The 25,365-nt window shown below is 45.6% G+C and overlaps 1 protein-coding gene across 2 annotated transcripts in view; it reads right to left on the bottom strand.

Moving 5' to 3' along the window:
- The window catches only part of TNFAIP8L3 (TNF alpha induced protein 8 like 3), a 41,232-nt gene extending 19,799 nt beyond the window's left edge, over nt 1–21,433 (bottom strand). Inside the window, exon 1 of one of the 2 annotated variants that reach the window (XM_032297472.1) lies at nt 21,096–21,433. In XM_032297472.1, the coding sequence (XP_032153363.1) occupies nt 21,096–21,147 (52 nt within the window). In that variant the 5' untranslated portion in view covers nt 21,148–21,433. Of the gene's footprint in view, nt 1–19,733; nt 20,165–21,095 lie in introns of those variants that run through there. The other variant, XM_032297473.1, reaches the window with a different exon arrangement.
- Between the last annotated feature and the right edge of the window lie 3,932 nt (nt 21,434–25,365).

Below are 25,365 nucleotides of genomic sequence, written 5' to 3'. Positions count from 1 at the left end.
AAAAAAAAAAAAAAAAAAAAAAAAAAAAAAAAAAAAAAGGCTGAGGAGCTGTTTCTCAAAATATTTTTTCTTTAATACTTTTATGACAACATATAATTCATGAGCCCTGAGAAAAGTCAGAAAAGACAAACAAGCTAATGGAAGGAAAGGGGACCCCACAGTCCCCGCAGGCATCACAGTGTGTGTATTAGTCCATTCTGATGTGCTATGAAGAAATACTAAAGACTGGGTGATTTATAAGGAAAGAAGTTTAACTGACTCACAGTTCAGCATGGCTGGGGAGGCCTCAGGAAACTTGCAATCATGGCAGAAGGGGAAAAAACACGTCATTCTTCACAGGGCAGCAAGATGGAGAAGTGCCAAGCAAAAGGGGGAAAAGCCCCCTACAAAACCATAGGATCTCGTGAAAACTCACTCACGGGAGAGTTTTCTCTCATGGCAACGGCATGAGGATAACCACCCCCATGATTAAATTAACCTCCCACTGGGTCCCTCCCATGACATGGGGATTATGGGAACTACAATCCAAGATGAAATTTGGGTGGGAACACAGCCAAACCATATATTCTTCCAAACATTCTCCCAGGCATGTACACTTTAATATTCACAAACACAGGACCAATGAACACTATTTTCTTGCCTGCATTTCAACCAACATTCTTTTTTTTTTTTTTGAGACGGAGTTTCGCTCTCGTTACCCAGGCTGGAGTGCAATGGCGCGATCTCGGCTCACCGCAACCTCCGTTTCCTGGGTTCAGGCAATTCTCCTGCCTCAGCCTCCTGAGTAGCTGGGATTACAGGCACGTGCCACCATGCCCAGCTGATTTTTTGTATTTTTAGTAGAGACGGGGTTTCACTATGTTGACCAGGATGGTCTCGATCTCTTGACCTCGTGATCCACCCGCCTCGGCCTCCCAAAGTGCTGGGATTACAGGCTTGAGCCACCGCGCCCGGCCTCAACCAACATTCTAAGGATATCTTTCCATGAAAAAAGAAAATGTACTACATCATCTTTTTTTTTTACAATAACACATGCCACCATTTTCTCTACCAGTCCCCTCTTGGTAGGTTTCAAACTGTTTCCAGTTTTTGCTATGAAGTATCTGCGGAAAGTAACAAGCCAGCACCTGGCTGCCTGTTGGGGAAAAGAGTGCCTATTGGCACATGGTAGGATTCCCTTCTAATGATCCTTCCTATGTAACATACTGGTAGGGGACACTGAGGAGGAGTTCCGTGAAAACTTCTGGCTCTGCCCACCTCATCCCATCCTTCCCACCAGAGGCCTGCTTGCCCAATTCAAAGCCAAAAGGAGGCTCAACCCTTCACAAGAACAGTCTTGTCCTAACCCAACTGTCTGAAATAGTCAGATGACAACCAAACAGTACCAGCAATCAAGCCAGTGCTCCCTGAGGGTGCTTCCCTGGCTGCCAATCATGCCCTGATTTTCTTGTGCCATAGCTGAAACCAGGGGACCCTCACCCAGGTGGAAGAGGCACAGCTGACAGGTTGTTTGTTGTAGCTGAAGGTTCCTTCCCACCATGAGTCCCTGGCCAACCCTTATGTCCCTCTTTCGGGGGAGGCTGGCCCTCACACCCAGCTCAGTGGTAGCCCCGTTCCTGTGCTGCACTGTGACCGGCCCTCCGCATCTGGAGCTGAGTTCTTGGGGACTGATGCTGAGACAACCTGTGAATCCCCATAAGCAGGGCAGTGCCTACTATATAGAAGTTGCTCAGTATATGTCTTGTAAATGAATGAATGATTTTAGCGTGTTTGTGCTTGTTCTTTGAGGCCCAGACTCTGTCAGTTCAGGACTCACACCTGGAAGGAGGTGCATATTCACAACAATGTGCAAGTGGAACGGAATATACTCAAATGCCTTATGAACTGAGCACCAGGTCCACCCTTTGCCTTTCATAGAGAGCTACTTGGTTGGCCCAGTTGGGCTCTGCCTGTCTTTGCTCCAACAACAGCAGCATCACCTGGGGGCTAGATATATCGCCCACCATGCTCTCAGTGTTCAGTTTCTGCAGTAACCCTCTCTCCATGGCAGCAGCACCCCTCCCTCCTACCACCCTTGGAGCCTCCCCATTTATGCCCCTTCACACTCATGAGCTATTTTAATATACAGAGGAGCTGTCGGGCATTGGAATAGCACAGTCCATTTTTTGTCTCTCTGGGTAATCCTCTGTCTCTGCTGGCAGCTCCCAAACTTTCTTCACCACAGCAGGCACCCCAGAACCCAGGCTCAGAACAGCAGACTGCTAACCAGGACACCAGTAGGATGTCACATTCAGAGCTGTGGGAGCATGCCAACACAGTAATATGTGAAATTAGCAAACAGCCTAATGCAATAAAAATGTCAGTCTTTGGAATGCTGTAATTTTTGGAGTATGGATGCAGAACCTAAAATGTGCAAAACAATAAAATAGAATAAACTCCAGTCTATCTTGGAAAAAAGAAACAAAACATGGCCTGTGGCAGTAGATATTTAAACCTAAAGGACTGAGGCTACTGGAAGGTGCTCTAATTAATGTAGTAATATGTAAACCCTTAGCTTAGTGAGCTTAACAACAACCAGACAAACTGTTCGCTGTACTTGAGAGGTCGGAACACACAAGAGAGAAAAAACCCGAAGGTACTTCTGGATGGGAGATGATTTGGCAGACAGCATTACAGCTTCCTCAATGTTCTACTTGATTTTTTTCTAGTGAAATATGAATCCTGAACAATTACATTTTTGGATTTCAGTCAATCTGAATGTGGAACAGCATCAAAGGGACATGTAATATATTGCTTATAATCTCCCTTACATTTATTCTGTAGTAAAACTGGGTTTACAGATTTAAGACAAGTCAAGCCACATTTTTAATATCCGCTGGTGTCATGGTCAGTATCTGGCCTGTGGAATGACAGTGCTGAGGGATGTTGTTAGCAGATGGGAGGTAGTACGGCACCCTCAAGATCTCCTGAGGTTGGGCCTCTAGGCTCTGCTGGAATTGCTACTGTGATAAAACCACGGTGAATCCATGGGGAATCCCATTCACCTCAAGTAAAGGGAGGGGCCAAGTAGCTGTCGTCGAGGCTTGACTTCCTGGAATTTTCTCAGAAATGTAACTTTTTCTCAGGCTTCCTTTCTAAATTAAGCGCTAAGGACACAAATCGCTCAGAATAGAATTTTTTAAACTTCATGGTAATAAAAAATAGTACCACCAAAAGGTTTCACTGTTTTCCAACCAAATCACCAGGTGTGGTCACTCAAAGATGCTGAGAATGGCTATCCCGCACAATCAAGATGCCAGGGTTGTATCCATGGAGTAGCTCCCCGCATAGAGGGAAAACCAAAGAGCCCAGCCCTGGTCCTGACGCTCACCACTGAGCCAGCAGCAGGAAGTATAAGAGAGAGCCTAGCCTTCAGCCCTGCACCTGCCACCCCCATCACACTCATTGTGTACCACGGTCCCATCTCTTTACCCGCTCGTTTCTGGGTCTTAAATTAGAAAGCAGACAAGAAGATTCTGCTAATTTGCTTTCTCTTCTTAATTTCATAGTAACCCGTTAAGTACGAGAAATTGAATTTTTGTCATCATCTGGGCACACATCAGATGTGCGCTGATGCCCGTGGAGGGGTCCTCCGCGTTTCTCCTGCTGGTTCTCTGCCGCCCCCATTCTGCTCCTGCCATTCTTCATAAATGGGATCCTCCTGCTTCTCCCTCACTCTGTAACACTGGGTCGTCAACCTTGGAGCCTACAGCTTTCCTTATCTGAGGCTTGCCTCCAAAATGCCACTCACTCCCCTGTTTTCTTAGGGCCCTTGACTCCTCCATTAAACCTCAGCTTCCTCTGTGAGGCCTTGGCCTGTGCTTGCCATAGAGCGTGCGGTCAGCAGGCGTCATGCTGGCTTTCCCCAAGGCCTTTTCCTGGGTTGGCCACAGTGTCCACAGAACAAACCACAGACTGCCAGGCCCCCAGCCCCAGCAGACCGCCCTGTGCTGATGCAGCTGTGGGTGGGAATCGTGTCTGAAACCTCAAGGCCAGCTCTTCCCACTGGCTCCACATCCCAGCTGCCCCGCCTGTCTCCCCAGCCTCATCCCGTTTTGTTCAGCCCAACTCCTCCCCGAGCCAAGCACGCCCTGCTGCCCACCCCGTTCCGATCTTCTGCAAATGGGTCTAGTTAAGGAACCACCACCTGGCTTCAATTGTTTGTTCCCTGGCAGCTCCAAGAGGGGAGACCTTTAATTAAGACAGGAGACAGCCGAGGATACCTAGCGAAACCCCCCATTCAAGCCTAAAACAGCCTGAAAGCGTAAATATCCGACAGCTGGGCCCATATAAAACTCGCAACACAGAGGGAGAACCGCCCCGTCTGCCCCCCCTTTTCCTACTGCGTCTCAGAAAATATGCACATGCGCACTGGGGGATGGGGGCGGAGCCTCTGGATTTCGCGCCTTGGGTAGGGGGAGGAGCCTGGACTCTAGCTCCAGTGTGCCGGCCAGGAATCCAGTCTGTGAGGTGGAAGCCTGTTAGTATGACCTCTTTTTTTTTTCCTCTCTCTGAGAGCTTTCTTTTAATAAGTTCTGCTCTCTTCACCTTTCAATGTGTCTGCGGGCCTCATCTTTCCTAGTCATGTGAGAAGAACCCGGTTTTGGCTGAACAAAGGAGCAAAAATGTCTACATCACCTTGACTGTCGTGTTCACCACGGCATCCCTGACATGTGCTAGGAATTCGGTAATATAAACTTCAGAAAGTAAATAGTGACTGGGCAGCCCCGGAAAAGACCTGAGGAGGGAATGGCCACAGCAGGACAGAGGAGCTATGGTTTTGTTCTAACCTGGCTTTCACCACAAACTCAATTTAACTGCTCTCACCAAATAGTCTTGTAATTGGCCCTGACAAGTGTTTGGAAACATGGGAGGACATTTTTGGCTGTCACACATATGAGTGAGGGGTTCCAAGGGCTGTTGCCAGGGGCAGATATGCTAACTACTGTAATCCTGGAACGCTGAGGGCACGCCCGATACTTAAGCTTACCTGGCCGCCGGCAGCATGGGACCCTCTCGGTCTCTGCTTTCTTAACCCCAGCTCTCCTGGCCCCTCTCAGCCTCCTCCAGACCTCCTCCTTCTCTGTCTATGCCTCATGTCTGGGTGTCCTCCTGAGCTCTCTCAGGGTCCTCTTCTCTCGCTAGACACTCCTCAAGTGTGAGATGCCACCCCTGTCCCATGGACCACCCCCTGCCCCCCTGTCCCCTATGTTCTCCAGTCCAGGGGCTCTCCCATCTGTAACTGCTTGCCTGACCTCCGCCTGGATTCCCATAGATCCCTCCCCATCCATATTCAACATTTCTCTCAGCTTCTTTCTCCAACCCTCCTGAAGTCTTGTATTATACGTGGCTCTGCCACTAGCCTGTGTCCAGCCAAGAACCTGGGGACCAACCTTGCCTTATTTCTCTCCCTTACCTCCCATATCTAACGAGGTCTCCGACTGTCTATTCGGCTCCTATAATATCTTCAAAGGCACCTGCCTTCCTCTGTCCCTCTCTTGCTACCTCAGCACAGACCCTCATGGTTTCTCCCTCGAATGCTTGTCTGTCTCCTTGCTCAGCTCTTTACCCCAACTTCCGTTCTATTTTCCACACTGGGCTGACAGCAGGCTTTGATGACGCTGCTCCTCTAGTAAGGGCCTCGAGGGGATTCCCATAACCTTCAAGACAGAACCCAGATGACTCTTTAGCATGGCACACAAGGCCACTGAACTGACATCTGTTTTCTCTTCACCGTCTACAAACCCTAAGCTCCTGGCTCCAGGCCACAGGCAGGTCTCAACCTGCACCAGGCCTGGGTCTCCTTGCACCTTTGCATTTTCTGTCCCTGTGCTGGGACACTAACCTCTTACCTTCTTCCCAGCCCAATTCCTGCTTAGCTTCCCAGGGCTCTATCTGAATGACTTCTGACTTCTAGGCAATTTGTTTTCGTAATCACCTGCCTTGGAGTATCTCTTATCACCTTGTGGAGCAATCAGTCATCCATTAGGTGGATGAGGAATTTTATCACCCACTGTGCTGTGAACTCCTTGAGGGCAGGGACCAAGATTTCTTTCCGGGCAACTGTAGCCAGGGACTGAAACAGAAAATGTTCATTGCTTGAATGCTTGGCTCTCAGTCTTGACATTATATTGAAATGCATTCACACTCATGTCAGGAACAGTAATAACCAGAGCTGTCATGTCCTCCAAACAGGGGTCTGAACGCTCCCACATAGGCATGGTTGCCACATCACTCACCAGGCTGCTCTGTCACTTTTTTTCTTTTTTCTTTTTTTTAAAATTGTTTTCAAAGTAATACAGGTACAATTATTTTAAAAGTTAAATCAGACTGAGCATGGTGGCTCATGCCTGTAATCTCAGCACTTTGGGGCCAACGTGGGAGGTTCACTTGAGGCTAGGAATTCGAGGCTGCAGTGAGCTATGATCGTGCTACTGCACTCCAGCCTGGGTGATAGAGCAAGACCCTGTCTCAAAAAAATAAAGAAAATAGAAGCCATTTTATGAGGGAGGCTTACAACAAAATATAGGATCCCCTGGCCCACCTCTGATGCTAGCTCCTTACAAACAGAATACTTTAAACTGTTTTAGCTGTTACAATCAATAATTACATCTCTATATTTAAATTACATTCTTACACTGTTAATTCTTGATTTTATTTGCTTTTAACTTACTACTATGGAAGGTGAAAACTTAGCTTTCTTTCCCATTCATTTTTCCTTTCACCTTCCAATTTGCTTCTGTTTCAACATTTGGTTAAATCAAACTTCAGCAATGACATTACTGTGATTTAGCTATCATTCATAGCTGAGTCATGTAGTGTTCTATAACTTCCATGCCTGCATTTTCTTTCTTATTCATCTTGTTTTCCCAGGAAGTTAAACACTACTTTTTAATCTTCTGGTTAGTTTTTTTATCTTAGTGCCAATTCACTCCTAAAGTTTCTAGCAGAATATAAAGTTCTTCTCAATAGATTCAAACACATTAATAAACTGCTTCCATTTTTTTTTTCTTGGTGACGTCTCTGGCAGCCCTCTGTCCCCCAACTCAAGTCTGGGCATGTTTCTCTTGATGCCTGATACAGGCAGTCATTCTGGGTCCTCCCTTCATTCTTTACCCCTTCTCTCCTGTGTCCATCTCCTGTTTCTTGGATCTCACGACTCTTCTTTTTTAATTTAGTCCTCTGTTCAGTGGAGCACCTGGTCCAGCACAGGCATCAGCAAACTGTCTTAAAGGGCCAGAGAGTAAAGGAGAAAGAGGCAAAATAGAGAATATTGTGTAGGTACTTATATAACCACGTAAGGTGTAACCACTTAAAAATGTAAACACAAAAATAGGTGGCAGGCCAGATTTGGCTTGGGGGCCTTAGTTGGGTGCCTCCTGAGTAAGCAGCTATCTCAGGAAGAGGACATAATAGAGTCAGTTTTGGGGATCTGGCATGTCATACAATGACTTTATTCCAACCACACACTTGATGGATGGTTTGCCTGTGTCCAAAACTCTATGTTGGAAATCATTTGCCTTGAGAATTTAAAGGCAGGCCATCACTGTTGTCAAGAGTTCAGTGTTGCTATTTAGAAAGCAGTATATGTTGGTAAGGGCCTGTTTTTTCTCTCTGGAAGCTTTTAAGATTTTTGCTTCATGACTCGACTCCAGGAATGGCCATAAGACTTGGATTTTTCACTGCCTTAGTCCCTTTAGCACCCAGGAGGGCTTGTGGGGGTGGTGGGGGCCCAAGGCAGAGGAAACAGAGAGGAACATCTAGGCCTGAGATGTGGCCAGGGAAGGGAAGACATCCCAGGTGAGGCAGAGAGCTAGGACCATGGAGATGGGGAGGACAGGGTGAAGTCAGGAGGAAAAAGAGCTTCTCAAGTGTGGACAAGATGCGTAGGGCCCATGGGAGAGCCAGCTTTTCTGGAAGTTTTAGATTCTTTGAGCTTAAGAGAGGCTACCCTCCAGCTGGAGGGACCCCAGAAAGCTGGGAGACCCATGACAGGCAGACTGGCTGCAGGCCAAATGACTCATGAGAGAATGGACTTGCCCTACTGCACCCGTGTCATGTGCCCTATGACTCCCTGACCACTGGTCAGCTGCTCTTGGCCGTTGACCAGTCTTGATTCCACCTGTGTGCTGTCTCGGCACCTAATCACCACCAATCTCTACCCTCTTCACAAGCTGCTCAGACCTCAGCCACCCTAATTGGGTTAGCACAATTTGGCAGAGCTGTTTTTTTTACATAGACTTTGTTTTTTAACAACACAACAGAAAACAAAACAAAACACTAAGAATGGGTAGAAACAGGCCTCCTCACCCATCCCTGAGTCTCAGCCCTTCACTGACCTCCCTCCCTGGGTGAGAGGAAAGCCTGGGTAGGGCTGGTTGGTGGCAGCCCTTGTGCTTACCACGCTTGCTGGTCTCAGGATGAGCTATCCATCATTCTGGGCACAATGCTCTCTTTGTCCAAGAATTTACTCCTATCTCAATCATTCTCCCTCTCATATTTCCTAATCTCTCCTTTTAAGATCACAGTGGTCATAGTCACTCACTTGCAAATAATAAGAAAAGATGGCTCCTTCATAAAGGCACTAAATAAGGGAACTTTCCTGATTTCAACTTGAAAACTGAGAAAGAGTGACTTCTTTTTTTTTAAATGAGGGGAGTTTTCTGGAACAGTGAAAAAGCACAGTCAATATAGAATCATGAGTGACTGGATGGGGCTAAGTTCTCAGAAATGCATTGTTAGGAGATTTTGCCATGTGTGAACATCATTCAGTGTACTTATACAAACCTAGATGGTCAAGTCCACTACACACCTAGGCTATATGGTACAGCCTTTTGCTCCTAGGCTACAAACCTGTACCACATGTTACTGTACTAAATACTGTAGGCACCCGTAACACAATGGTATTTGAATATCTAAACATGTGTAAGGTACAGTAAAAATGCAGTATAAAAGATAAAAAATGGCCCACTTGTCTAAGGCACTTACCACGAATAGAGCTTGCAGGACTGGAAGTTGTTTGGATGAGTCAGTGAGTGAGTGGAGAGTAAATGTGGAGGCCAGGACGTGACTGTACACTACTGTAGACTTTATCAACATTGTATATCTAGACTACATTAATCTCATAAAAAACACTTTTGTTTCTTCAGTGATAAATTACCCTTAGCTTACTGAAACTTTTTTACTTTATAAACTTTAAATTTTTAATTTTTTTTTACTTTTGTAATAACACTTAGCTTAAAACACAAGCATATTGTATAGCTGTACAAACATTATTTTTTCCTTTATGTTTTTATTCTATAAGCTTTTTTCTATTAATTTTTTTAACTCTTTAAACTTTTTTGTTAAAAACTAAGAAAAACACACACATTAGCTTCTGCCTACAAAGGGTCAGCATCGTCAAGACATCATCAGGTACAAGGAATTTTCAGCTCCACTGTAAGCTTAGGGACCACTGTTACATCCACAATATCATTACGTGGCACCTGACTGTATAATTTTATACCTGAAAAGGAATAAGGATAAATCATTTTTCATAATATAAACCAAGAAAGTAAATAAAGATAGACAAAATCCTGGCTGATGGGGAATACCAATTATTAAGGGTGATTTGGGGCTAATTTAAAACTGTGTTAAAAACTTGTTAAATGTGAATCTAAATGTTGGGCACTTCCTTTTCTAGAAGCTTCCTGAATGGTTTCCCTCTGCTTGAAACTAGAGGGGAGTTAGGAATTCTGAGGCCAACACATGATCTCTTATTTTTAGCTCCAAGATGCACAAGGAATCCTCAATTAAATTTCAATCTAATTCCTTCAGAGATAGATTCACATTATATTTAATATCACACCACTCCTCAGTAATAATTGTTTTTGGAACAACAGACTAATGGTGGTGGTGGCAGACCAATACCTCCTAAAAGCTAACAATCCTGTTATAACAGACTTTTAAATGTCCTTATTTCCCCCTCTAATTTAAAAAGTAATAAAAACACAAAATTAGTATAGGTAAATGAAAATGTGGGAAGCGAACATCATTCAAATCTGGGATGGAGGTCAAGGACAGAGGAAGGGTCAGAGAGGGCACGTGGGTCAGAGCTGCCAGGTTGCCCCCATGCCGGCCAGCGAGCAGCAGCAACGTTGCATGACAGCCAAAATGGCTAAGTCCACAAGCTTACCCATGGGTCTGCTTAGACTGGGAGGCTGCAGAGCCCTTGGCCAGTCTGTAGACCTCATATTTATAAGCTCATTAACTACTCTGACCCTCTGTTCATGAAACGGAGGCCCACAAAGGCAAGCCAGGTGGGCTTAGAGCAGGAGGTGGTGATGAGGATGGGGGGCACCAGAGAAAGTAGGGGCTGAGGCTGGGACAGGGGGTGAGCAGAGCAGAAGGTTGGATCACCCCAGGTAGGGGACTGGGAGAAGCTGGTGAGGGGGGTGACAGAGGAATGCTCTAGGGGGAAGAGAAACACAGGGAATTGATAGAAGAGTAAGTTTCAAGGGAGAGGATGGAGGGGCCTGGGACAACCTTGTGGGAGGATGAGCTGGGGAACAGGCACGGTAGCTCACTTGGCTGTTGCTTATAAAAGTGAATTATCAGCTGAAAGCCGCATGTACTCACTGAAGACAAATTTGGAAGAGTACAAAGAAGACAATTAAAATTACCTATACACTCAGCACAGAGTGGTTTATTTTGTCCAAGCATTAACAAAAAATCTCAAGTGTTTGTGTGTGTGAATGTGAGGAGAGATTTCTCCCCTTCTCCATATACAAAGGGGTATATGTATAGGGGTGTGTTTGTGTGTGTATGCACATTTATGTATATATGTACATATAGCAAAACAGGGATCACAGATTACTGAGCCTTCTTTGACAATGTTATAATGTGAACATTTCCATCTAACATCAAATGTTCTTCAGATTAACTTTCCTTAACATCCGAATAATATCCCACTGTGTGGAAATGTCATTATGTATTTAATAATTCCATAAATATTTGACTGAATATTGAAGTTGTTTATTTAGGTTTGTTTCTGCCCCTGCCCCAGGCAGTTTTAAATAGCAAAAATCTGCCATTTACTTTGTGATGGGGATAATTTAATCTCTCTGCATCTGTTTCATCTGTAAACTGGGAATGATAATACCTACTTTATCCATGTCATGGTTTTGATATGAGAACATGTGTGGAGGAGTTTTCATTGTTCTATGACTTCACAGTCTTTTAACTTTAAGTGACTTGATGGCTGTGAAGGCCACTAGCAGAGTTGGGAAAAAGTGAGAGAAAGGTGATGGCCTGGATGTTTCCTAAACAGTGAAGAGGAGGGGTCGGGGTTCTTTGGAAGACAGGATTCTTGCTCAGGAGAGAAGACTGGGCTGGAGTACAACTTTGGGAACCTTTAGCTTTCCCAAAGCTTATAGCTTGTTATAAGAACGGATGGTGTTTTCTAAAATAAAAAAAAAAAAGCAAGGCAAGAGCTGTATCTTAGGGGATGCAGGAGTAGCAGTTGAGGAAGAGTACAGGGAAACCATGATTATACACAGAGAAGTTAGAAAGAAAAATAGAGTCACAAAAATTCAGGTTTGACGCCTACCAGATACTGCTATGGGCTCTCTAAAAGCTGACCCTGTATAAATTTAGCTCTGCCTGCCTTGTTTGACTCAGAGAATTATGAAGTTAAATCCTAAAGGTAGAGAGACCTAACATGGATGAACAAACATCCAGTTTCTTTACAGTTAAAAAAAAAATCAATCTAAAGAAGGATAAAGTGTAATTGGAGAACTAGTGGCCAATAAACCTTTTCTTGAAGATAGGAGCTATTCAGGCTCCAAGTAAATTGTCACTGGGCATCAGTAAAACCTAACAAATGCCTCTCAAGTATTTTTAAAAATGTACTAATCTTCTGAGGGCTTTGTGGAGGGCTCTTCTGACTGAGAAAGATGAGTGGGCCTGACCCAAGAGAAGGAGGGCCCTGGGCAACGTGCGGTGTGGGCTTGTGCTTATCAGACCTATAGGCAAATGGGCCCAGGATGGAGAAACCTAAGAAAGGAAACACAAGTGATGGGAGGGAGTGGCAAGAACACAGTAGAAAGGTGTCAGAAGGAAAAAGAGCAAAAGTCTTTTTAGTATCTCCTTTTAATAGTTCTGATCCGTTTTTTTTTTTTTCTTTAAATTACCTATGTTTTGGAGGAAACACAGAGAAGCCAGGGGGTCTGGCCTCCAGTTCTGTTCTAACACTGCCTGGCAGTGGAACAATATGTTTTTAGCATCCCAGGTCAACATTTCAGAAATGGGACTCTTGTTCTTTTTAAACCCTTCTCTCTCCCTAAATAAAGCTCTCACATCTTTTTCGAATTGCTTTTGGACCGCCTTCTTGGAAGAGTGCAGTCTTTTCTTAGGGCTCAATCTAATTTTCTTCTTTGTACTGTTTTCATGTAGTCTACCATGAGCTTGCACTTCTTTGGTCAGAAAATAATGTTACTGACAAGCAATAACTAAGCGACAACACTGGAAACCCAAACCTGAGTCATCCAGCTCTGAATGTCAAGTTCTTTTCACTCTGCTGCACTCTTGCCTTTTGAGTTTTTTTCTCCTCAAGTCTTGCTGGTCACCATGTCCTGGGGATTGTATATTGGAAATGATTCTAAATGCTGGGGTGAAAAAAGGGCTTAGAACCCAGCTTAAGCACACTCTGAAAAAGGGTGTACTTGTTTTTGGTATCTCTCTTAACTCTGCTTTTCAAACCTTCTCTCCTCTCTCACCATGCCTGTGTGATCTAGAAGAAGCCTAAAGCTGCAGTATCCTCTTAGGGCTTTCTCCCTAGCAGTGGCTTTGTGCTGATTCTCCCAACTTCCCTCCTAAATCGCCCTTTACCATCCTCTGATCTGGAGCTGGTGTTAGCCAGTCCTTGCCTATGTTATTATTGGGCTAACGCAGGGAGTGTCTGCAGCTTACAACAGGCTTTTGTGGAGGCAGAATGACCTCACCTAAGGGTGAAGGAGTCTAAGGGTCAGGGTTCTCAGCACCGTGGGAGCTCTGTGGGGGATGCAAAGCAGCCTGGTGGCATCCATGATTCTAATTACATGGTCTACCTGGTGCAAGAAAAGAGTCTCTAGAGTTAGACTGGCTTCATTTCTACTGATAAGCTGTGCAATCCTGACCAGGTTATGTAACCTCTCTGTGTTTTGGTTTTCTGTTCCATAAATTGGGGCTATTACAGTACATAGCTCAGAAGGCTAGTATAAGGATTAACTACCACATAAACAATTAACACAGTCTCTAATACATTGTAAATGCTTAATTAATATAGAAGAAATAAAAAAGTAAAACATTATTATACTTTTATGTTCAGTACCAGTCCTCTGGCATTGACCTTGGGCTGGCAAGGATCATGCCATCTTATTTCTCATCTTGTTTTGGCACAACTTCGTGTTTTTTTATTTTTTTGTAATCAGAGTCTCTCTTTCACCCAGGCTGGAATGCAGTGGTGTGATCTCAGCTCACTACAACCTCTGCCTCCCAGGTTCAAGCAATTCTCGTGCCTCAGCCTCCTGCATAGCTAGGATTACAGACATGCATCACCACGCCAGGGTAATTTTGGTATTTGTAGTAGAGATGGAGTTTTGCCATGTTGGCCAGGCTGGTCTCGAACGTCTGATGTCAGGTGCTCCACCCAGCTCAGCCTCCCAAAGTGCTGGGACTACATGCATGAGCCACTGTACCCGGTCTACAACTTCTTAAACCCCTGGTTTGTCTTACCCGGTAACTTCTAATCCCAGTCTTCCTATCCTCACTTTCTCAATCTTATCCAAAGGAAACTAAGGAGCCAGGACTCAATTGTGACAGGAAAGAGCTGCCACAGAGGCCTGTTGGGCAGATGGGCCCCCTCAACTCCCTCCTGTATTTGACTCCATATTTGCCCACCTTCCCAGCGTAACCCACAGGCTCCAAATCAGGAGCGTGGGATGTGTGTGCTGACTAGCAACAGCTCCTTCCAGAATCTCCTCCCTCATGTGAAACTGGATGCTTCTACTACAAAAATATAAACTGGAGTCTCCATGAAGCTACGTATGGCTAACATGCTTCTTGTCATGGCCAGAATATTTTCCCAGAAAGCATATTTTACTTCTGAAACACAACCTAGAAGCCAGTGGCTATCCCTGTGGTTTTTCAGCAGTTTAAAGCAATATTGAACACCACCAAGTGTCTCCTTTTTTTCCCAGAGAACTGAGTTATAAAATATTGGTTTCTATTAGGGCGTGTCTAGCACTTTCTGTGCTGCCAAGCCTTCCATTTTTATAGCCTGCATACTGGTAGATTTTCCATGAACAGGCTCAAATTTGTTCCCAGGCAGTGATCTTTAGGAAACCCAATATGAACATGAAGATTGTTCTAGAGCAGACTCAGAATTTGTTCCAGGCCGTTGCCCAAAAAGAGCATTTCTGATATGTAATAAAATAAAAATGTTCTAGCACACCTTAACATATAGGTATGGGAAGGGGGAGGTTATTTGCTCTCCTTATATGATTTTTGGGATTGGATTTTTAGAGGAAAGTTGTCTTTTGAATTCCTCTTCTCTATCCTTTTATTTCTATATTTGTACAGAATACAGCCCAAACATCCACCTACGCAGGCATTTTACATAAAGAGTTGGAAGCCAAGTGACTGGAAAACAAAACAAAGTTATTTATGTAGTGTCTTTATAGAGATTTACATGTGAATTCAAATGGGAGCCAAGGGTAATGCTGGAGGGAAATAAACCAGTTAGGGAACCATGCTAATGAAAAGTGTGACCATAATTTAGCTTTGTTGACAAATAAAAAGGCAAGTGCTGTATTTTTTTTAAGAGAAAAATAACATAGAAAATAGAGCTTTCCATGTATATATTCATAAAAATTCGATCTTTACCTCAAGAAGCCCTTCCACTAGAACTCCAAATCACTTTGCTCCATGCTCCAAATACTTCACTATTTACTGCCAGTGCTGCCCAGTTTTACAGATCCAGTTTGGGGTGGGTTTTCTCTTCCCAACATGCCTACAGACCCCTGGAGGGCAGGGCCACATCTAAGTGCATTTCTGTATACTATCAACACCACTCTGAATATAAAACAGCTGATCAGCTGGCATTTACTGGACTGTGTGGATTGAACAGTTGGATTCAGAGCTATGAGGTCTAGAATGGCCACTTCCATCTGGCAACCAAAACTGTCCCAAAGAGGTCTAGACAAAGTTTGCAGTTGAACAACTATCCCCTGACCTCTGCTGGTAGACGGGCCTGCCATCCCTAGTAAACAGCCCTAAAGATCAGTGATGACCACTGCCATGTGCTACATGGACTCCCCTTCAGAACTGAAGAACTTCCTCCACAAGCGGCTGGGAGCGCTACCTGCAGAAGTCCTCAGCTGGAGAGAACAGCCTCATCCAAGGTCATACCTTGTTCCTTGTGATGGCTTGCCTTTAATGACTGCTCATTTTGGGGGTGTAAAGATATAAAGGCCTGGCCTCTCACCCCCAACTCAGAATTGTTCTGATGAGCCATTCTAGCTCCAGAGCTCCTGCGGGCTCAGCTGAAGCTGTTGGGTCTATGCAGTAGTTGAGCTTCTCTGCCCAGTCCCACTCCCTTCCCTTCCCCTTTTCTTCCCTTGCCTTCTACAGGTATTAATTCCAAGAGAAGTTCCAAATAAACGCCGTGCATGCTACTGACTTCCATCTGTTTCCTATCAAATCAACCCACAACACCATCCACCCACCCAGCCAGCAACTTGCTATGCTTAGGGGACAAGCATAGTGGCATGGGTGGCATGGGCTGACACAGATGAAAAAGACCCAGTCCTTTCCCTTAGGAAGTTAACTAACAGTCCACCACAGGAATAAACAGAAAGTATGCAATAGAAAGGGCTGATGTCAAGGGAGATGTGGCTGGAGATGTGATGCGAGGCAAGGGAGGTGAGGAGTCTTCATGCACTGCCTTAGGCTGTGGTCTTCAGTAACATACCCTGTCTACCTATCCAATGTCAAGCCCTGGAGGACAGAGTGAACTGTATCCTTATATCTCTTTGCATTTCCCATAATTCCTAACACAGAGTCCCAGACAGTACAAGAAATCTTAAAACACTGAACAGAACAAAACACTGAAGGAAAGCCTTTGCAGTTCTACTTTATAGGACAGGTTTCTGGCTGCTGGTCTGGCCTTTTTTGACAAAGTTCTCAGGAGGTTCCTCAAGATGCTCATTCACTTACTATGTCCATAAAATCTCAGGAACATGAGGAAGCACAAGACAAGGTCCTGACTCCCAAAGCAGCTACAGCTTACTCTGTGCATGAGGCAGACATCTGTGCAAATTTCAACAAACAGGAATAAGAAATGAGAATATGACTAATAGCCAAATGGCACATCATTCCCAGGCTGTCCTTGCCCTCAGCAGCCCAGCCTATTTATCTTCAACCCGTCAGTAGACAAAGATTACTAAAGAGCCTCTGCAAGGAACCTAGTAATGAGAATCAATAAACCCTCAAAGTTCATGGTGCCTCAAAACCAATGCACCTGCAGAACTTACTGTCTAAAGGTGAAAAGAACATTTACTCCAAACATCACTGATAAGTGCCTGAAGAGGGAGCATCTGTGGGGTCGGGGAGCCTGTCTCCTGCATTTCTCTGCCTCCAGAGAACGTTAACGAACACAACATGCCACTGTCTCCTTCAACTCTCCCTCTCCTTTCACTGCTTTTGTACAATCTGTCACCAACTTCTGTTGTTTATTTCTCTGAAATACCATTTGCACCCTCCCTCTTCTGTCTCGCTTTAGTGCCACCACCTTCTCTGATGTTGTGGCCATACCCTGGGAGTTGAGGTGCTAAGTCCAGGCAAACCATGCATCCGTCCATCTCTGCCAGATGTACATTCTGAAAACTCAGCTTTCATTTGGTTGTATCTCTGCTCAAGAATCATGGGGACTCCCGAGGCCCTGCCAAGACCAACTTAAAATTGTTCTTCCCTACATGCCCCTACCTGTATCTCCCAGGACACCCCAGTAGGTGTCCTCTCTTCTAGCTGACTTCCTGTTTGTGCCTTTTCTCAAGCTGTATGACTCCTGGAATGTCTTTCCTCTTCACTTGCCACTTCCTCAATAGGATCCTATTGAATCCTATCCATTCCTTCACTTGGTTCACATGGACGAAGCTGAGCCGTAGGAGAGGAGAGAGACAGGAAGGGCAGAGTTAGGGGCCTGGTGTTTTCCCAGTCCTGTTTTTCTCTTGTGGTTCCCCTACCATATTCTGACTCCATCACATGGAAATGCTTTTCTGCAGCACCAACCCAGACACAAGGACACCATCAGCTTGATTGCCCTGGACCATCTAGTTGTGGGAGGAAGGAGCTCATCTGCCCTCAGCTGCGTAGGTTGTCTTGATCTTCCCAGACAGAAAGGGAAAAAAGCTGATATCGTTAATGTTTATTCCCCTGTTGCTTCTTAGGAAAGACTCAATCACCCCCAACTGAATGCACCTTGTTTTAGGATTTCTGGGAGGTGGAGGGTGGGTTTGCCAAAGGAAAGACTGCCAAGTTGGGTTTCTGGAAAGAATCCAGTGTTCCATAAATCCTGCCTTTTTCTTAATCATAGAAAGATCCATAAAATGACAGAAAGGCAGAGGAGAGTGCAGGCAGCAGAATGACATAGAAGCATCATTCTGTGCTTCCTGAAAAACAGAATATGCAGATGGAGAGAAACCTTCCACTGCAGCGTGTTGCTCTATGAGAGATCTGCTCTGTACACAGGAAGTTGGGAGGGCTTTGGAAGAGTCTCTTCAAAGGGGTACAGTAAAAAGTGAGTTGTCTTTGAAGATTACCTTATTCCTCTGCCAACAGGTGAAGAGAAAGATGACCATGATGGGCAAAAGTGGCAAGGAGGAAGGTGAGCACCTCCTATGCTTCCTGCCACCTTGAAGGGAAAAGGTTTATCAATGGGATAGGAGAGGGTGAGGGCAGGGAATTGTCTCCTCTTCTTCTACTTGCAGCACCATGAAAGAAGAAATGCTTTCATCTCCATGTTAGCAGGTGGATTGAGTAAGGGGTTCTCTGTTTTTTATAACTTTCCCTAGAGGTGTAGGAGAGGCTGGTGAAAGCAGCAGGTTGGAATGTCCCCATCTTCATGCCTTGTGCTGGAAGATGGATGAAGATGAGAAGAAGTAAACTAAAAATACCTCCTCAAACACACACACACACACACACACACACACACACGCCCCAGAGAAAATAACAAGAGACTGAAAAGGAGAAAATTCAAAACAAATCTCTTTAGGCAATTATATTAATGTGATAATAACAATAGCAACACTAATGGTTTTACACATGCGTTTATATTTTAAAACACTGGGGTTCATTATTTAGCAGTATTCTTACAACAAATAATCCAATCAGGTAATAACCAAAATAACAGTTAAATGATTACTTACAGGTGTTCCTGGTAATCATTACCATTTACTAAATGATTACCAGGAACACCTATCATGTGTTATTATACTGAATCTTCAAAAGCCCTTGTGGTACTATTGTTATCCCCATTTTACAGAGTGGGAAACTGAGGTTGAAGAGGTCAAATAACTTGCCCATGAGGTGGAGACTGAAACCCAGGTCTGTCCAATTCCAGAGTCCAGACTTTTAACGTTATAAAGTCCATCTTATGGAAGGGATTTTTCACAAATTCAGGAAATGTAAAGGCACGGACGAGGAAGCAGCCTGTATGTCTCAACACCCTGTGAGGGAGGTACCACATGTATAAATATTCCAAGAGGTCCCACTCACTCTGCTGTACTTCTCATTGATACCCCTTCAGCTTTCATAGATACAGGTCCATGGATGAATGTCAAGTTTCTTGTAGGGACAAAGGTCAGCCTCTATGAAGAACATACCTGTCATCTAACCTGTAACTGAATCTACAACAACGGTTTCCATTTGACAGGATGCAGCCCTAGCAAGGTGGCGAATTAACATCCAACTTTGGAGCACTGTCATACAGGATAATACTTTAAAATGGAATATAATGAGTAAGACTGAATGCCATTTAGCAGAATGGCTTGTGACATTAAAATACATGTTCAACTTGTGAGATTCAAGCACACTCAGAAAGAAGAAACGATTGCAGAAAACAGTAAGGCACAAACAAATGGTGACAGCTCACCAGAACTGGCTGCCCTATTCTTTATGAAGCCCATCTGATCTTAGTGATGTTTGCTGTCAGCTATGCAGAGGCCTTCTGACACAAACTGACTGTGAATATCACAGGGAATTAAACTCTGGGGCAGGTTGGAGAGAGAAGACAACAGGGTGTGGAAGAATTCTTTTCCTTCCCTTTCACCCAAGTACCAGGGATTCTGAAGATTCTCCTCCCTCCTCTTTTTCTAAGCCTCCTTATCCTCCTCCCCCTTCTTCCTCAGCCCCTTAACTTCAACCAGAAGAGATGGAGGGTTGGGCAGGGTAGCGCAGTGAATGTTGTTCTTGGGATTTTGAACGGCTTTAGTGTCAGTGTCAATGTCCCCCTCCCGTTTGCGCTCTGGAAATAGATACACACAAAACACCTAATGGAACTTTTAAATGACAAGATGAGATCCACAAGCCACCTGTGAAGCAAAATCTCCACACTTTATAATCACAGAAACATACAGGCATGCAAAGGGCTCATGTTTATGAATTATAGCCACACATACCTACGCAAAGCAGGTGGCTTTTGCACATACACAAGAATCCTCAAATACAGGCATCTTGGCATTTCCTTTCCACCAGCCTCGGCCCTTCCCAACACCCAAAGGGGTGGGCCACAGCCGCCCTCTCTGAAGTCTGATGCAGGGTGAAGGGCATCACTGGGCCCTGGCTACTCCCTGGCTGTGAGACCTGGGTAACCCCGTTACTCTCTGGGAATCTCTGTAAAATGAAAATAACTGCCTGGCCAGGGGCTGTGAGGATGAATGGTAATAATATACGTAGGGCGCTGTCCCGCTTGGTTCCCGAACCTCCCTTTCCTACACCCAAGCCTGGACTGATGGTGCCTCCTGTCACTTGGTCCCCACCGCCAGGATTCTAGTCTGACACTGGGAAGAGTAGGGGCTTAACCCAGGGCTGCGGTCTGTCCAGGGGGGTCCCAGCCCGCAAGTCACGGGTCTGCAGGCCCAGGGCTAACCTTCAGAGTTGCACGAGCGCCGGGAGCCGTGGGCACGTGCAGAGTGCGAGCCGGTCCCAGGTGCGTAGACCCGTGGGCTGGGGGCGGAGCGGACCGGTGGAGGTGGGCAGAGCCCGGCGGCAAGTCGACCCACCGCTGTGGGTGGCTTCCTCCTGTTGCTCAGTATCGGGGAGAGGCGGGGGAGGACATTCTTTTTTTTTTTCTTCCCTAAGTAAGCATCCACCTATTGCTTCAATAACTATCGATTGTGAAAAGCTGGTGGGGCTCTTAAAGGAGAAGCCGGGCTCCGCGCGCCGCCGCGTCTGTGTTCGGGGAACCAGTCCGCGGGGCCTTCTCAGCCGGCTGCGCGGCAGCGATGGGCTAGCGCCTCTGCACGGGCTCGCCTAGCAGCCTCGGGAACCGCAGCCACAAGATGTAGTTTGACCCCTGCCCCATCCCCTAGCGAGGCCTTTTCTGCCCAGAGCCCTCAGTCTCGTTGTCGGACCCAGTCACCTGCTCCGCAGCGCAGTCCCGGCGCCCCAGGTTCGAGGACCCGGCCCGCACTCGAAAAGTTATTTCAAAAGGCAGATGCGTTGCAACACTCTCTGCAGCAAACTACAGGACGCGGATTCCCGAACCCTTCCCCACCCCCACCCAGCCCGGGCAACTAGATCCCGCCGCAGGGGACTGGCAGCAAGGAGAGCCACCCTCAAATGCGCCTTCTCTCCCTCCCGCGCGCCCAAGTGCAATGGGGTAGGGGGAAGCCCCAAAGCAAACTCACAGTGCGGAGCAATCCCCAGTCTTGGCCTGGAAGGGGTCGGGCTGCTGGGGATCGGCCTCCCGATTTCCTGCCCCAGCCTCCCCTCCTCCTCAGCCCTAGCCCACCGGCTGGGCCGTCGCGACCCCTAGGTACCTGCGGCGGTCACTGGCTCTCCCTCGCTCTGCTCCCCGGAATCCGAATCCATGCTGCGGGCTGCTAGCTGGGCGTCCACGGCCACCCGCCCGTCTGCGGGGCGCTCGGGCAGCCGCGGCGCACTCAGTGCGGACAGAGGGGCGGCTGGAGCCCGGGCGGCGAGGGCTGGGCTGTGCGCGGCGGCCGCGGCCAGGGGGCGGCTCCGTAGAGGCGAGCGCCGCCCGTGCCCAGCTCCCCGCGCCCGCCGGCCGGTGCTTGCGCGCGAGGCGAGCGCGGGGCGGAGGGTGGGGCGCGCTGGGAGGAGGGAGGGGAGGCGCGAGCGCCGAGGAGCCCGAGCTCCCGGCGCCCGGCAGGCTCCAGGCTGGGGTTAAATACCCCGCGGGGCAGCGCCGTGCCTCCCTACTCTTGCCCGGCGCCTGAGCCCATGGACATGCAAAGCGCGGCGAAGTTGTGATAGTCGGCGACACCCAGCCGCTCCTTCCCTAGGGCGAGGCCAAGTTTGTAAGATTCATAGGTGAAAAAGCGCTTCAAATCGCGCAGGAAAGGAGAAGTTCCGAGTGTTCCAGTTCTGGTGGTGCCAGGGTTCGGTCCAGCTCCACAGCTAAGAGACTTTGGATGAGACCTGTGTTTGTCTGTTTCCTCACTAGGAAAATGAGAGAAGGCGCGGGGGACGGGGTGACAGTTTCCTTCTCGTAGGACTGTTGCGGGAAGAAGTAAGGCAAGGCTTGTGCGGAACCGAGCGCAGGGCCTGGTACCTGGCGACGAAGTAAACACACAGGCAGGTAATGCTAACTCTGGCTGTTTGAGTCTTCTCCCGGAGTTGGCAGGGAGGTGGGGTAAGCGATGGTGAAGCTAAACTTCCATAACACCCTCCTTTCAAAAAAAAAAAAAGCGATTTACTGATTAAGAGCCCAAACGAGTGGGGGAAAGCACAGAGCAAGCAGTAAGGCCTTTTTTGTTAATTCTTGGTTATCTATATGCTTTTATTGTTTCATCTCCTTATTATAGGCTCCAATACTCATAAAGCCTCAAGCTGGGTTCTCTGCATGTAAAGTCTGCCCAGAGAATGCAAACCATTGGCCAGAGCAAAAGAAAATCAAGAAGAAAATGTCTACTAAAAAGCGCCACTTACTGAACGTTTCATATGTGTCCTCATCTGTACAACGACCCAGTGAAAAATTTAGGTAAACCATTTGAAAATAATTTTTGGAAGTAGAAAATGGTTGAAAGTTGGCAAGTTCATAGGATTCAACTTAATTTCATTCCCATTTGACAGATGGGAAAACAGTCTCAGAGAGAGTAGATGACATCCTGTAGTCTCAGGTCCAGTTAGTGGGTGAGCTGGGACTTGAAATCGGGACTTTCTGATGTTCAGATCTGCTCCTGACTGCTATGGTACAGTGCCATAAGTGAGTTTTGGCTCCTGGTCTACCTGAGGGCTGCCTTCTTAAGTGTGGGCTTAACAGAGTACAAATACAACTTTACTTTGTATTTTAAGAAAACAAAGGATGGCCAAACTCATGGATCTAGTGATAAAAGTTGGATGGATATTGATGAAATGGTCAAAAGAGCCCCACGCTAGATGTGTTTTCTTGGGCAAATGGCTTAATCTTCCTCGGTTTCCTCATGTGTTGGTGTCTCCTTCATGGGGTTGTAAATAAATGAAATAACGAGCGTGAAAGCTATTACCCAATGCATGGCACACAGTTAATGTTTGGTAACTGAAAAGAACACTAATTCTTAGATCGAATGGATCCCCTTTAGAAAAAATATTTTAAAATTGCATTTTTTTAATGAAAAGAAAAAAATAATGGCAAAGTTTGGATACAAGATGACTCTCAAAAAACAAATAGCTGGGATCATTTAAAAAGTTTGCCATAGTAGCTTTGCAGTCATAAGGTAAAACAACAATGATAGCTTCACAGAACAGAGCATATGGGATTCAAAAGGCATTCAGCTTCCTCTAAAGGCTGTGCCTAGATTCAATAACAGGAAATGTGAAACTTTCCCTGTTTCCTTAGACTTTCTATCCTTGTACTTCATGGAATCTTTTTGATTTTGTTTGTGCTTTAATGCACAGGTAGCCTGGGCTGCAGTATGAGGGAGACAGAAAGACCACAGAGACATGTATGGATAACAGCAAAAAGGAAACAGAGAAGCTACTAGAATTTGATCAACAGTAAACAATGTGCTGAGAACACACATTTACAACACATGTATGCTCATCAGTTATCAGGTCTTCATGAATTATCCAGTATATTTTGGCTCAGAGATAAATGCCTGGGGTGTGGGGAGGAGAAAGAACTGGTCAAGGTATCCTGAAAAGTCTTTAAGGTCTTAGATAATGCCTGTTCGTTTACTTGTTCCTATATTCATTCATAGTATATTTCTGTGAAAGGAGGCAGACATAGAATGAAAAATTTAATGTGCAATTAGACAATAGAGAAGAGACATCCAAACTAAATAAGGTCTTCGTTCCAATTTCCTATGATGTGCAATCTGTTGTCATGGGACAGCAAGACAAAGGGAAATGACTACTGGCACGAGTGTGAGTTTAATGAGGAACATTAGTGGAACATACCTTATCTCTCCTCCCAGTATGGAAAAATCTGTGTAAGAGAAGGAAGTCCTTAAAATAGTGTCTTATGACAATCACCCCCACTAAAACAGTGAAATCTGAGGTGGTGAATCTCCTTTACAACCAGTTTGGAAATATTTCTTGAGGGAAAAAAAAAACTCTTAAGAAAGAGAAAAGGGGAAAGGGTTTCTGTAGTTCCTCTGTATATTTTTAGAAGAATGGCATCACTTTGCAGACTTGAATCTAGAGTCTGAGGTTATAAACCACCTTCCTCAATGTTTCCACTACATCTTTTCAGCCTGGCAGCTCTTCACACATACGAGTTTCTACTATTCATTGGTCATTTCTTAACTCCAGTGAAAAAAATCACTGGCTTTTTAAGGAAATTGACTGTCTGATGGGTAAAGCGTACCTATTTGTAAGGTGTCAAGAAACAGATAATAAAATAGATCCATTTCTGCTAACACAATAATACTCTTTTAATCTGAGCCTGTGCTATGACTCATCTGCCTGTCTCCTCTTGCGGAATGGAAAGGGAGCTGTCTGCAAACCTTCAGCAGTGGGAGGAGGAAGGGAGATACATTTCACATGCTAGGGCTGCTGCTCTGCTTTGAAAACTCACCAGCTCTAGAACAGCTGTTTTCTCTAGGCTGAAGTGGCCTTTGGTTCTTCGAAGTGAGAGGTTGGCCCTATTTTTAATAATTTGTCTCAAGGTAGACGCTGGTCCCAAGGAAGCCTCTGCCCAGAGCTGAGGGAGCCTCCATGGGACAGTAAGTAAGCTGCAGAGCAGGGTCCCAGCTAGTTTGTTATCTGTTTAACAGAACAAGGTGCTAGAAGACAGCCTTGAAAAAGGGAGCCTTTCCTATTTCTTTCTTGCCTGTAAAAATAAGCTTTTATTATTCCTTCTCTTATTTCAGAAGCAGTGCACATCACTGTAGAAAAATTGGAAAATACATATAAACAAAAAAGAACATAAATTAATCATAATTTTAAGATTTAACCATGATTGCAATTGGTTTTGAAAAGTTTCCTTCTGTGTGTGTGTACAGTATTCTGCTTTTGTAAATTGCTTTTTCCTTCTAATGATGTGAAAATAATTTTATCCTTTGATAACATGATTTTAATAGCTGTACAATATTATACTGGATGAGTACATCATACGTATTTAAACAATCCTCTATTGTTGAACATTTAGGTTGTTTCCAATTTTCTGCTATAATAGCATCAGTCAATATCCTCTTGTCTAAATCTTTGCACACATCGTTTATCAATGTCTGTGAACTTTCAGCCTCCTCCTTGGTTTACCTTGGGGGAGAGAAACAAGACAGAAAATTGCAGCTAACAAAATAATTGCTGTATATATCCCAAGACTTTAAGATTATCAAGAATTGTCATGGGACTAATCTCCACTAGGCAGAGGGTGGGTTATTTGAGTTCATTCTTGGATTTGCCCAGCATCAGCTGAGCCCAGAAGGGATTTCTATAGGTTTAGGAGAAGAGCGCAAAGTCTCCTTCCACACTTTCTTTGTGGGCAATGTGTCCTCTGCTCAGCCCCATCCAAGTCCAGACACCTTGTAGGAGGCAGAGGGTGGATGAGGCTGGCAACTTGGGCATTCAGCTGTTTTCCTGGATTCTTAGCTTCTGCTTCCTGAGCTGCCGGCAGGGTAGCTTCCTGGGTGGTTAATGCAGTTA

The sequence above is a fragment of the Sapajus apella genome, unplaced genomic scaffold (genome assembly GCF_009761245.1).
Source record: "Sapajus apella isolate SASKATOON/1434 unplaced genomic scaffold, GSC_monkey_1.0 scaffold37, whole genome shotgun sequence".
NCBI classification, from domain to species: domain Eukaryota; kingdom Metazoa; phylum Chordata; class Mammalia; order Primates; family Cebidae; genus Sapajus; species Sapajus apella.
This window is presented reverse-complemented; position numbering and strand designations above follow the sequence as displayed.